At 48.8% G+C, this 13754-nt stretch overlaps 1 protein-coding gene across 1 annotated transcript in view; it reads left to right on the top strand.

Moving 5' to 3' along the window:
• The window catches only part of LOC133350573 (WD repeat and FYVE domain-containing protein 3-like), a 91766-nt gene that overhangs the window by 40686 nt on the left and 37326 nt on the right, over positions 1-13754 (top strand). Inside the window, exons 29-38 of the mRNA XM_061565052.1 lie at positions 1809-2048; positions 3626-3722; positions 5338-5355; positions 5862-6010; positions 6397-6626; positions 7992-8077; positions 8604-8795; positions 10200-10354; positions 11319-11396; positions 12456-12692. Coding sequence (XP_061421036.1) covers positions 1809-2048; positions 3626-3722; positions 5338-5355; positions 5862-6010; positions 6397-6626; positions 7992-8077; positions 8604-8795; positions 10200-10354; positions 11319-11396; positions 12456-12692 — 1482 coding nt within the window. The remainder of the gene's footprint in view (positions 1-1808; positions 2049-3625; positions 3723-5337; positions 5356-5861; positions 6011-6396; positions 6627-7991; positions 8078-8603; positions 8796-10199; positions 10355-11318; positions 11397-12455; positions 12693-13754) is intronic.

Genomic DNA, 13754 nt, shown 5'->3' on the forward strand with positions numbered 1-13754 from the left:
TTACCAGGTGAGGCCCACTCAGCTATTAGCTTATTTTTCAGAAACGACCTGGCCACAAATGATAGCTCAAAGAAGTGGCTTATCACGTGGAAATGTATCGCAGCCAAATACTCTAAACGCACGTTAATTCTAAATGTGGAGGTAAAAACCAGAGGACCCAGAAAAAAATCCATGCGGCCACGGGAAGAACATGCAAATTTCAAATATACAGGCATCAGGGTTGGGATCGAACCCACGACCTCCTGTAAACCAGGCGAGGAGGTTAACATCTCTCCACTGTGGTGCCCCTGCATCACTTTGTCAATTAAAATGAACTATGCTCACGATATGTGCGTCGTAGTCGTGCGTGTAAGAAGCAGTTTATTTCGATTCGTTTGTTTGTAATCGGTGCACTGATCCCTGCAGCCACTAGGGAGGCTACATTCAACACATTGAAGAAAAAAAATCTATTCCCAAATTGAATCGCGCCCTCGATTTGCGGCAGTTTTTCGTATTGTAATTGGCCGCATTTTTTACTTACCAAAATATGTTTTGTGATACACCCATCTAATCGTGGCATTTAAAATACATTATCGATGACTTGTGCACATTCTTTGCAAAGAATACACCTTCACATTTTGCCAAAAGGCAATAAAAACAAGACAAAATATTCATACGTCTTTTTGGGATTTAAATTGTGACCCTGAATTGCAAGAATTCGTCATGTTGCTGGGGGTGTACATTTGATTCTGATTACGTGCAAAAATATCCACGCTGTTAGCCACACCTCTCCTCAATGCATTTCAAAATCAAGCTCAGCCGGTTTTCTCCAGTGGCCCTTTCAACAATTTTTTTCAGGTTTCAGAAGCAGATTGCTTTTTCGTTCATGTCAGCATTCACTTTGGTATCCCCCTCGTGAAAATTATCGGGGCGTGACACCTTGTGGGCCAGATTGCTTCGCGTGTGAGCAGTGCTGTGCCAACAATTATAAAATTCGCACAGTTTTTTGTTGTTGTTTATCATCTATGCATCTGCTTAATTGATTAATGAAGCCAGAACTAAGTTTGCCTACATTAACCGTGGTTGAAATGCTCTTGTTTGGCGTGAACTTTTAACTCCAAATTTAACGTCCCGCTGCCTAATCAATGGTGAGCGGTGCTTTGAAATTTCCTCAGTCGCGGTCAATAAAATAAAACGTGGAGGCCACAAACGAATGCGTCTTAATGCAAAGTAACGATGTGAATCGATTTTTTGTTTTGTTATTGTTGTTCGGAAGCCACCCTGTGACTATAAACCCTGAGTGGTGCCGTTTGATGCGAGATTGAATCGCAAAAGCGTTTCAGCAGAGCAAGTAAAAGTTTTTGAGGGTCTTTTATCACTAAGTGTGTTTATAGACTAAAGTCAAATCATCAGTTCCCGACTCGTGTACTGGCCACAGAGCGACATCTTTGCCAGGGAACGATCTCAAAAGAATGATGATGACTCTGCTTAATGACGTCTCGTATCTCCTTGGGTAGATCCCTCCTGCCCGCAACACCAGAAAGGCTGTTTGTGTTGTTTTTGGTTCAAGTAAGCCATCCGCTTATTAGTTATTTTTCCAATTAATTTAGATAAATTATGGCTCAGAGAATGATTTGTATAATTTTGACCGTCATGAGAGTAACGGTACTCTTTGTCAGAGTGGGTGGTGAAACCTGTGGTCCACGCAGTAAGGGGCAACCGAGGCGGCATGCGAACAAAAAAAAAACGAATGCATCACCCGGCCATTCCGCCGACATTGGAACCATTGATCACACGGGGCGGGGGGTGGCGCTTTCACCGCGGCTCAGGTGGGCGACGCGGAGGACTCGGAGGGCCCCGAGGACGAGAGCGGCGTCTTCACGTCGGAGGCACCCATGGGCCTCAACCGCAGCCGCTCGGAGCAGATGGTGTCGGCGCGCAGCAGCTTCCTGTCGCAGCACCCGTCGCGCAAGCTCGTCGTCGACTTCCTGCGCACCATCGCCGTCGACAGCCTCCTGCAGGGCAACGTGAGCAGGCAGTCGCCCCCGCTCCTCGACGTCCTGCTCGAGGTGAGCGCCCGTGGCCGGCCGCCACGCTGCCCCCCCCGGCCCCCCAGCGGTTCGGCGGTTCGAATGAATCATGGCCTGCCTGGCGTGTGCAGATGCCGCGTGTAGTGGGGCTAAGGCGGTGGGCGGCAGAGGGAAGTTCGGAAAAATCTGTTGTGTTGTACTTTTGCGTTCCCACATCTGCAACCCGCCTAGACCAAGCCCGCACTGAGTGTAACGAAGTGTGATCAAGTTGCCTTCATGAGCTGCGCTAGTGGGGAAGCCCTAATCCCGCAGTGGATTGACTAAAGGCTGTACATGTTGTAATAATAATCTCTCTTTACATTTATATGGCGCTTAAATGCCTTGGCAACCCAAAGCGTCTTGCATCATCACGTCTCTTTTCATATGGTGGACCCCAGTGGCGTCTTTCCCAGTGTTGCACTGACCTGCCAGTGGGCGTTAGTCTGCCAGGAATGAGCAATGATTACTATGTGTATCCATAATTGAGTAATTTGTGGGTAATTTTCCAAATTTGGATCATGACACCGGCACACAATGGCCCACTCAAATGAATTCACAAGAAGTTAAAGATCACCTTGAAGCAGACGGTGTGTACATTTTGTTGAACGCACCTGTGGCATTTACCAGGGCGGCCCTTTTTGGGGTTTGAACCACGAATCTTTGCAACGAGTAGCGAACGCTCTGCCGCTCGGCCGGGTCACTCCCCGTGTAGGTTACGTTCGCAAAAAGGTGCTCGTACAGAGTACACGTGTACACACGTATCAGAATCAGAACCATGATATTCATTTATACTGGAGGAATCCGATGGGCAATAAAGTTATTTTTCACAGATGTTCAGTAGGGGTGGGTCAGAACGTTGCAACAACAAACAGTACAAAAACACGATAGGAGTGCAAAGCAGAGGAAAGGTAAACAAATCACACAAATATACAAATAATACTAAACAATTGTTTTTATCTCACCAGGTAAAGCCCACGAAGTTATTTAGCTTTTTTTCCAGAAGCGACATGGCCACAAATGATAGCTCAACGAAATGGCTAAAACATGGAAATGTATAGCAGCTAAATAATCTAAACGCGTGTTTCTTAATGTATACTTATGCCGGGGCCAAGTAGGACTTCCGTTGGCGGGTGAAACGTTCACACACACCGTGCCATTATCAGACAACAAAGCGATAAATAACATTCTCGTCGACCCGGTGTAAAGAAGCCCTTGCAGAAACAGAAGTGACTGAGTGCACACAAAATGACACATGCGGTAGTGTTGCCAGGTCAGCAATGTTTTCTTCTGATACCCCGATTCTCGTGGTTAAGATGCTTGAAGTGATTATTTATACATGTTGCTTGTGGGCTGTTTCGAAGCGGTAGGCCTCATGTGGCTGAAGGCCGTACGGAATGATGTCCAGTCCCGTAGGGCCAGAGGTTCCCCGGGCCATGCTGTAAGTAACTCTTCTAGGCGTGGTGATGCATGCCCAGAATCCAGTGCTGCGTAGGCATTAGAGCCATGGTGTTACTTTAGACTGCGCTTGGTTGAGCACAGGCACATTCTAACCGTCGCCCACACCTATCACCTGACAGGCTTCGCCGGAGAGGGCCACCCAGAGCCAGCAGAGGGAGTATCAGACGGAGCTGCTGCTGAGCATCATGGGACACCTACAGTCGGCCGACGCACTGAGTGAGCAAACCCACGCGAGCACGGCGTCTCTTTCATTCAGCCCGTGGACTCGGTTACTGGGTTACCAGTTCACCTCTTGATTTAAAAAAAATTCTAATACAGTCATACCTCGGTATACGGCCGCTTTGGAATACGTCGAATTTACTACACGTCGTGTTTTGACGAGAGAAAAAATGTCTTGGGATACGACATCTTGCTTGGGATACGACATCTTGCTTGGGATACGACGCGCTTGCTAGAACTTGTATGGGTCTGGATGAGTCACCGCGTACCCGCGTAGACCCCGTTCACGACTCCTCCCATTCCTCACCACCATCCTCGTAGGCTATCAACTCCTCTCGGCAAGGTAAAGTGATGTTACAGTGATGTTAAATTTTATTTTTATTTCAATTTATTTTAATTTATTTATTCATTTATTTTAGTTTATGTGTGCATTTTAGTAACAAGTAGTGTCTAATTTATTTTATACAACCCCATTAATGTATGATATGCCATGAAAAATATAATTTCTTATACTCTGGAGCGGATTATTTTCTTTCCCTTTATTTCTTATGGGAAAAATTAGTTTGGTAAACGTCATTTTCGGTATAAGTCCTACCTTCTGGAACAAATTAACGACGTATACCGAGGTGCCACTGTATAGTATTAATATAATTTCATGTATGGCCTTTTGTCAGTTAACTGTTGGATAAAGACCTCCCCCACGGTGTGTTGGTTAAGGGGGTTGTTTGACCACCCTTCAGCACACTGGTCAGTTGCGAGTTGGTGAAGGGGTGGCTCAGAACTGGTTCAAATATAGTTTGTCAATGATGTTAGCCGTGGCTGGGAATGCATCCTCTTACATTTTGACAAGTAAATGCATGTAGGGGACATTGAATATGTTTTAAATCGAAATGAGCAACACATGATAGATTCTAACCGATTCATAGATGTTTAAAATCTGGAGTAGTCTGGAAAAGCAGTTCATTATTTACAGTAAATGACTCTGGTAGTGACCACTGAACAGAAATTATTCGTCAAACTGTAACGTTACGCAACTCATTTAGCAAATTTAATTTGAAAGAGTTACGTTATTGATAAAAAAAAATTTACCCTTCTATCTGGCAACAAAACTGACACCTTTTTTACAAGGAGTCATGTTTACATAGACCACAATACCTGCAGTCATAATGCAAACAAAAAACATAACTCTGATAATGTGCACTGTCCTTGAAGTTGATTGGTCCACACCCGAGACAGCTTTCCTTAGAGCCTAGTCTCACATGGGTTGGACCAGATGACACCAAAAGGCGTAAAAAAGGTGTCAGTTTTGTTGCCATATAGAAGGGTAAAAAACCAATTATCATATTTTTACTGGCAAATGAGATTCCAATGGTGAGTTACGTTATTGTTTCTGCCTCTCAATGGAAACACAGCGATTGGCTGGTATTAACACACGAGCTGGCGGCGGCGGGTTTATTTGTGTGGTTGTTTCCACGGAACATGAAATAAGGCGTCTTAATATTGTATATGTGAGTGAAAATGAAAATGTTGTTCAATACATTTCGGAATGGGACGTAGTTTTTGCAGAACCCTTACGTAACGTGTGCTTATTTTGTGACATGCTTACGTACAGGACTCTTCTGGAGAACAGGTTTGTGTAAAATTTCAAATTTTTCATGACATTAATATAACACGAGACTGCTGAGAATAAAAATGTGCATGAGAACAAATTGGGGATGACATAGCAGCATTTTTATCTAAAAAGTGAGACGTTTTGACGACACCGACGAGACCCTAGTCATCATCATCATCATACTTTGCAGCAGTGAGCATGATACAGTACTGATGAGTCCTAATTAAGATGAAACCGGTCCACAGTTGTATGTCACTGTATCACTGCTGCCTATCGGTCATACTTGCTCAAATACATTTTGATGGTGACCAAAGACAGGAAGACCACAATGCACTCCTGCAGGGAATGCTGATGGTTTTTTCATAATGTACCAGAAGCTGTGTGCTTTTGACACATTTTTGGGTGATGTTTCAAACACTTGGTTTTCCGGACTGCACTGTTCTTCTGTCATTTGCAGATTCACAGATTTGATTATGCGATCTTTTCAGTTGTGTGATTGTCTCCGTTGCCTACTCCCCCTCCAGCAGACAATGGTTCAGGCCGTGGCACCTACACTGCGGTGGCAAATGGGATCTTCTACTTTGCTCAGAGGGTGGTGGACAAGCTGTGGCAGGGCATGTTCAGCAGGGAGCCACGACTCGTGTTTAACTTCATCGCGGAACTGATTTCACAGGTTTTTACAATTTCATTTGCACTCTTGGTTCCACTGAATGGCTTATATATACATAGCGCCGCTGTTTTTAAAGACATCGTACTCACCGCAGAGAACTGCAGCGATACGACCGCACTCTCCTAAAGCTGGCGCCAACCCGTGCCACACGACCTCCCCGCATGGCCTTGCGGGAGCCTCGGTACCGATAAAGTTATTTTAGTTTTTCCTCCCGGTTCCGTAGACGTACGTCAAAGGAAAGGAATCGGAAGAAAAATTTGACGATGTACACGCGCGCGCGCGCGAGCGAGCGAGCAGCATCTCTCGTGCGAGTTTCCCCCCCACCGCGATGCCGAGCGTCGTTTTGACGCCTCCCAAATGCCTCCGCGGGCCATCGTGCGTGACCGCAGGCGAAGCAGCGGTCCCAGGGGCTGTCGCTGGACGGCCTCTACGGCTGCCTGAACCGCACCGTGCTCTACCAGCTGTCCCGCCCGCGCCGCTGGCCCGCCCAGCAGGGAGTCCTCCAGGAGAGCCTGGGCCAGCTGCTCGTTCACCGCAACCTGCTGCTCGGGCCCGGCAACTACCAGCCGGACTTCTTTGCCTGCCTGCTGCACTGCCTGCTGCAGATTCGCATGCATAGGTACGGCCGCTTTCCCCTGCCCCACCCCCCCACTACCCACCCGCCACTCGCGTCACCAAAGATCTCGTGTTTATACTTATTAGGCCGTTGGGGAAAGTGAGTTTTTGTACCTGTTTTTGTTATTTATCTTAAAATGTGTTCTCTTTTTTTCCCCCTGATTTTATTCCGCTCGTGCTATTTTGCTGTCATATCAGTGCGACCCTTCATGTTTACATGACAGCGCACAGAATCGGATATCACAGAGCAAACCTCTGAGATCCTGTCAAGTAACTTATTGGCTCCCGCGGTATGGGTGAGCACTTTCCCACCCGCTCTGCCACCGAGGGCAACGTTTGTCGATATTTTTAATCACGAGAGCTGGAATTTAGCCAAATTCTTGTGAAGTCATTGGTGACCGGGCTGGGAATGTCAACTCCCCTGCGTTAGAGAAACCAATTTAATCACAGGATTCGTCCTACCCAGGATCTCGGAAGTTCTAGCTCGGTGCTCCGACCTCTTACCCACCCAGCCATCTTGGGGCAATTGATTTCAGTGAGCACCTACTAAGGCCTGGACGACTAGTGCTATGCCAGGGAATTTTTGGTAGATTATGGTAATTATATAATTCTGAGTTGTCCTATCAGGTAATCGGAGAGTGCGTGCCACTGATGTTATCTGCCAGAGTGCCCTGACTACTGCTCTTCACATTGCATGCACACACTAGGTAAAGCAAGACATTTGCAATATTAATCTTCATTAATTTACAACAGTTAAACTGTCTTGATTTAAAGCTTTCGTGACTGCAGGGATTCATATTCTTTGTTCTTTCGGTAAATAACCAAGAATATAGTGAAACTGTCCTTAAATTGCAATTTTTTTATTTGCCTGCCCTTAAAATGCAAAGGAACATGTGAGTTTTTTTTTTATTGGTCTAAACTTAACACTGAGCCACTTGACTCATGTGGTTTGTTTTGACCAATGATAGCAATGTAAATGTATGCTCACATTTCGGCAGATTATTGACCAATATTGGTCTCATGATTACATTGTTATATATATATATAAAGCAATGCATATGTGCTAATTTTCTTAAGTACGTTTTAGCCAATTTGGTTTTGCTAGATTTAATTTAAATCCTTTACAATTCATCTTCTTGGTTCTTTCGGTAAAGTCACGTAGAAGGGAAGTAATAAAATAACAAAAATAAAACATAATAAAATAATTCTCACGACGTTTCGGCCACAACACAAGCAGCCGTCCTCAGGTGAAGACCAGGTCTGTCGAGGCGATAGCGTGACTTTACCGAAAGAACCAAGAAGATGAATCCCTGCAGTCACGAAAGCTTTAAATCCTTTACAATTGTATCCGTCTCCCCTTGTCCCCCAGATTTGTAGACGGCTTCGGCCTGGAGGCTCGCTCGGCTTGGCACGTCCTGTCCACCTCTGACCCTGATGACGAGGAAGCCAGCCAGGGTAAATAATGCGATATTCCATTTGAAACATAACCCCCACTCTATGTTGTTGTTTTTTTCATGAGCCGTCAGTATTATTGTCTGCCAGGGATCTCGCCCTCTGTCCTGTAAGGCAAGATATGAGAGGTGTTTATGCGTGCAAGCCAACGGCCGTTGATCAAAACTCTGTGTTTTATTAGGATTGTGATGATGCATTGATTCGTTGATTAAATCGTCAGTTATTATGCTCGCTATGAAATGCGTGTTATTGTGCTTTTAACAATAGACCATTAACCATATCTCTAAATGCATATGCTAATTTCAGGTTTAAGGCACGAACAACAATATTACAAGCGTAAATATTTTATCCAAGAATCGATTGAATTGATTTCTGGAATCTAATCACGAAAACCCTGAATCGCGACGACCCATCGAATCCACGGGTTGAGACGAAATCGCTCCACGCCTGCGCTATCGTTGCCGAGCCCCGGCACGCGAGGTAGCGCGTCGGGCCTGTAGCCGGTGTGCGTTGTGTGTGATGCGGTCAGCGCGCGCCCAGCTCGTGAAGCTGGTGCGCCGGGTGTGGCAGGAGCTGATCGGCAGCAAGCGGGCGGTGGTGGAGGTGCTGTGCCGCAGCCCGCTGCCCCCGGACACGCTGTCCGACCCGGGGCGATCCGACCTGGCGTCGCTGCGCCACCTGCTGGAGGAGCCGTCTACCAGGGCCTGGCAGACGTACCTCGGTGCGACCGTCGCACGCCCTCGCGGCAACTCGCCCACAGCATCGCCGGCACAGTCGCTGGGAGGTTTTTGCAAGGCCCCGAGCAGTTGGTGCTGAGTGACATCTCGCCACGCCGGCGAGATGTTAACTACCTCGCCTGGTATACAGGAGGTCGTAGGGTTCGATCCCGACCCTGACGCCTGTTATATATTTGGAATGCGTGTCTCTTTCCCCATTGTCGCATGAATTTTTCGCCGGGACCTCCGGTTTTTCTCTCCACATTTAGAAACATGCGCTTAGATTATTTGCCAACTATACATCTCCACGTGATCAGCCACTTCGTTGAGCTATCATTTGTGGCCAGGCCGCTTCTTAAAAAGAGCTATGTAGCTCAGTGGGCCTTACCTGATAAAATTAAATAGTTCAGTTTATAACGCACCTACGATTAGCACGGTTGGCTACATACGGTGAGAAGAAAGTTCAACATACATACCGTATTAATACTGCTATGGGTGTTTAAACATTATCAACTAATCATTGAGGCCACACTTTCATCATATGTTCATGCTAGTTCGTATTTATATAAATGCACATTATTTAGATACAAGATGGGCAGAAACGAATATTCTCTTATGCGTTCTTGCTAACACCAGATAACACCCCCGGTATGCATTTGAATACTGATACGTTCAAAGAAGGGTTTTACATGCTCACGTACATTTCCATTGGTGCAGAGTTCGCGCTTTCAGCTGTAAAGCTGGCGTGCTTACCATTTTCCCACGCCAAAGGTCAGGTAATGGGTGTGTAAGTCCATCTGTCGGTCTCCTGACGACACCACAGTGCTAACCCTGATGTGTATTTTGGGCCATCACCGTGCCAACGCCCATTTCCTGTGACTTCCCCGCAGGCCAAAGGTCAGCAGTAGCATTGTCCAAATGAGCCATTTTGCTTCATGTACAAGTGGAGTCGCAGTCACCCTGAAGGTGACGTGGAGGAACTGATTGTGGAGCCTTTTGTTCGACCATCAGTGACTGAGCTGAAAACATAAACATTCTCACGCGGCCGATTCTACATGTTCGGCAAACTCATTCGTCCTAATTGCTTAAATTAATTGGTTGACATACTATGCCCCAAGTAAAGAGCCACTTCGTGGTTACGTAATGATGACCCACATCTCTACAGTGTCCAAAATTTACATCCATACGAAATCCCGGTTAATCCCTACAACGCCTGTGATAGTCCCGATTCAAATCCAGGAATATAACCGTCACTCCTCATTGTGCTCCTTAAACTTAAGCCTTTTATTTTACCAGGTAAGGCCCACTGAGCTGCGTGCAGCCCTTTGTCAGAAGGAACCTGGCCACAAATGAAAGCTCAACCAAGTGGCTTATCACGTTGCAAAATACCGCGGCGGTGCATCTCGCAGGCCACGAGAGGAAGCAGCTGAGCCGAGCGGAGCAGACGGTGTCTTCGCGCCTGCGCGTCGGCAGCAGCGGCGGGGGCTTCGCGCTCACGCGGCTCACGGGCAACAGGAAGCAGCGCAAGGAGAGCGCCGCCAACCGCTCCGCACCGTCCTTGCAGGTGAACGGCCGCGTCGCCGGTCGTCTGCACGGCAGAGGTCGCAAACGGGTTTTGATTCCTTACCCGTACCCGTACCCGGCCGCACCAGGGTCGCAAATGGGTACCCGTACCCGTTACCCGGCCAGGTACGGGTAGCCGTTCCCTACCCGTACCCTACCCGTACCCTACCCGTACCCTACCCGAAATGAGTGACAAACGGTTACTCACCGGTGACTCACGGCCTACCCGTACCCGTACCCGGCCGCACCAGGGTCGCAAACGGCTACCCGTACCCGGCCGGGTACGGGTAGCCGGGTATCGGGTAGGGTACGGGTATCGGGTACCCGGTTGCCCGGTTGCGACCTCTGCTGCACACCCCCCCCCCCCCCCCCCCCCCCCCACTGCAAGCGCTTACTCCGGGTGGATTTACGTGGTTGCTCACTGCGCGGATCTCTCGCGTGTTTTTGGGGTTGTCAAGAACGGCGCGCGGTCCGACCCGGAAAACGCATCGGAGAGCAGCTCCTTTACCATCACCACCATTCAAATTAAGCTTATAGCCATCATGCAAACTCCGGTCATCACGTGAACTTCGGTCATCCTCGCAGCGGATTTTGGCCAGCCATCGAACAAAGACGGTCACTGCAACGCGCCCTTTCAGATGCGCTTCTGAGGCCGTCTGGAACGCTCTTCCTTCCGATATTAGGAAGCCACTGGAGGCTATGCACTTTTAAATCTAGATTGTTAATTCATTTTTTTAGAACTGCGTTTTGTGTTTAGTTTTCTGTCTTTCCCCCACACCACCGATTAGCGTGGTTGGCTACATATGGTGTGAAAGAAGTTCAACATACATACAATTGTCAATCCACCACTCGAGAGAAGGGCATGCCGTGAAGCACTTTGCCATGGCAGTTAGCTGCATTCGTGAAGTTTAGCTTTTGGCCATGGTGGTGCTGGTGATGATGTGGTTCCTGTGCGCGTTGTGTAGGATGCGTCGGTGTGGATGTTCACACACATCGCGGTCGTGCGAGACCTTGTGGAATACCGCTACAAGCAGCAGCAGGAGGTGAGGTCCGTCACACCGAGTGCGGCGTCCTGAAAAGACGGCGCCTGTGGGCATGAGTCTTTGGCGGGCTTTCCCCATAGTGCTTCATTCGGATTTGATTTGCTAATTCTTTTTTTGACAAATATTATTGTGGATAGGCAACGTGGTTGTAACATTGCGATGAACGCCAGCACTTGGAAAACAGTGGCTTGCTTAGCAGGAATAATATGATGCATGGATTCATTGATTAAAATCGATTCTTACACTTAACAATACAAGTATTTAATCTTAATCGATTTTTTTATGCTTTGTATATGATGCAAGACAATTGGTTCACGTGACCAATGCAGCTACTTGAGGTGTTGCATTCAACACGAAGTAAAACAAACAACAATAATCTAGTCTTGAATCAAACCACAACTGCGAATCGTGATGGTTCATTGAATCGCGAGAGGGTCTGTAGCAAATCGTTGCGTGCATAATTGTTGAGCGAGCGGAGTGCCGTACAAAATTGGTGCGTGCTCACAGCGCTTTCTCTGATCGTGCCGTCAGCGAACACCTATCATCCTGTACTACGTTCCAACGTCTATGCTCAATGCCTTTACAAAACGACACTAACATCTGCGGGGAAGTATGGTCAAATAGCCTCCATGACCCGCACGGCATGGGGAGGCCCTCATCCAACAGTGGATTGACACAAGGGCCGTGCGTGTGTACATTATACGCCTCGGGCCTTAGGCCTTGGCGTACACGGTCGGTAGTGCAGCGGTTAGCGCGCTGCGCCACGAACCCGACGACCCGAGTTCGATTCCCGCTCACGACCAACACCGTTGACGATCATCTGAACCGGTGCTGGGCTTCCCCTAAGCTTGACTCAGCCTCAAATGAGTACCTGGTGCGGTGTGTAAAAACATCGCCACCAGGGAGACAAAGGCGGTCAGGCGTGGTGCTGGCCACCCACCCCACCCGTGTACCGTCCCGACCTTCGCAGGCGCTACTCGCTAACAGCACTTGCCCCCCGCAGTTCGTTAAAGGCTACACGGGGCGGTGTTTGTTTGTGTGCGCCGCGCGCGGGACCAGCGCGAGTGCAGCGTGGCGCGGCTGCTTGCCGCCGAGTGGGGGCGCCTGGAGGCCGAGGTGACGCGCGAGCGCGGCCCGTGGGGGCCACCCGTGGGCTCCCGCCTCGACAAGTGGATGCTGGACCCCACCGAGGGGCCCTGCCGCATGCGCCGCAAGCTCATGCCCAACGAGCACTTCTACGCGCACTACGCGCACTACCCGTACCCGCCGAGCGGCTCCGACAGAGACGACACGCAGGTACGTCGACGGTCGACGGTCAACGAAGCCGCCGGAGCTACGCGCACTTTTAAATCGAGATTGAAAACGAATTTCTCTTGAACTGCTTTTTGTGTTTAGTTTGTTGTCCTTCCCCCGAAACCTCCAATTAGCGCGGTTGGCTACCCACAGCGCGTAAGAAGTTCAACATGCATACAATGATAGAGACAGTGGTGGTGACGGCGCTGGTGCCTCGGTAGGTGCACCTTGGCGCGCGCGGGCGACAATGCTTACACGGGTTACATTTGTTTTTGTTGTTGGGATAAAAGCTGTGACTTGGGGTCAACTCAGCCTTCAATGAGTACCTGGTGCAGTGTGTAAACATCAGCACTGGGGATACAAAGGTGGCAGTCTGCCGGCTATACCACCCCCTTTGTGTGCCATACTGGCTTTCATAGGTGTATACGTGTGTAAAGACGACTCCGACGCACATATCCTGGGAAGGTTTTCTTTATTCGTGAGCCACGTGCTCACACTCGGACAGGCGGAGACCTCACTGCAACAGCCCCGACTCTCCCGCGCATCTCCCTTATATACGGTCTGAGGCCACGCCCCCATTCTTGAACCTTCTCGCTGGTTCTAGACCGCTCGCTCCACCAGCTGACTCCACTGTCCTCTTACGTCACCTGGCCACGCTCCTATTCTCGAACATTCCCGGAGCCACCAGTTCATTCGCACTGCAGGCTGACTCCCCTGTCATTACCTCCCGTGGCCACTAGTCCACTCACACCGCAGGCTGACTCCCCTGCCATTACCTCCCGTGGCCACTAGTCCACTCACGCCGCAAACTGACTCCCCTGTCATTACCTCCCGTGGCCACTAGTCCATTCAAACTGCAGGCTGACTCCCCTGTCATTACCTCCCGTGGCCACTAGTCTATTCACACTGCAGGCTGACTCCCCTGTCATTACCTCCCGTGGCCACTAGTCCATTCACACTACAGGCTGACTCTCCTGTCATTACCTCCCGTGGCCACTAGTCCATTCACACTTCAGACTGACTCCCCTGTCATTACCTCCCATGGCCACTAGTCCACTCACACCG

This window comes from Lethenteron reissneri, chromosome 34, assembly GCF_015708825.2.
Source record: "Lethenteron reissneri isolate LAM-NWPU_2019-01 chromosome 34, ASM1570882v1, whole genome shotgun sequence".
In the NCBI taxonomy this organism is placed as follows: Eukaryota; Metazoa; Chordata; class Hyperoartia; order Petromyzontiformes; family Petromyzontidae; genus Lethenteron; species Lethenteron reissneri.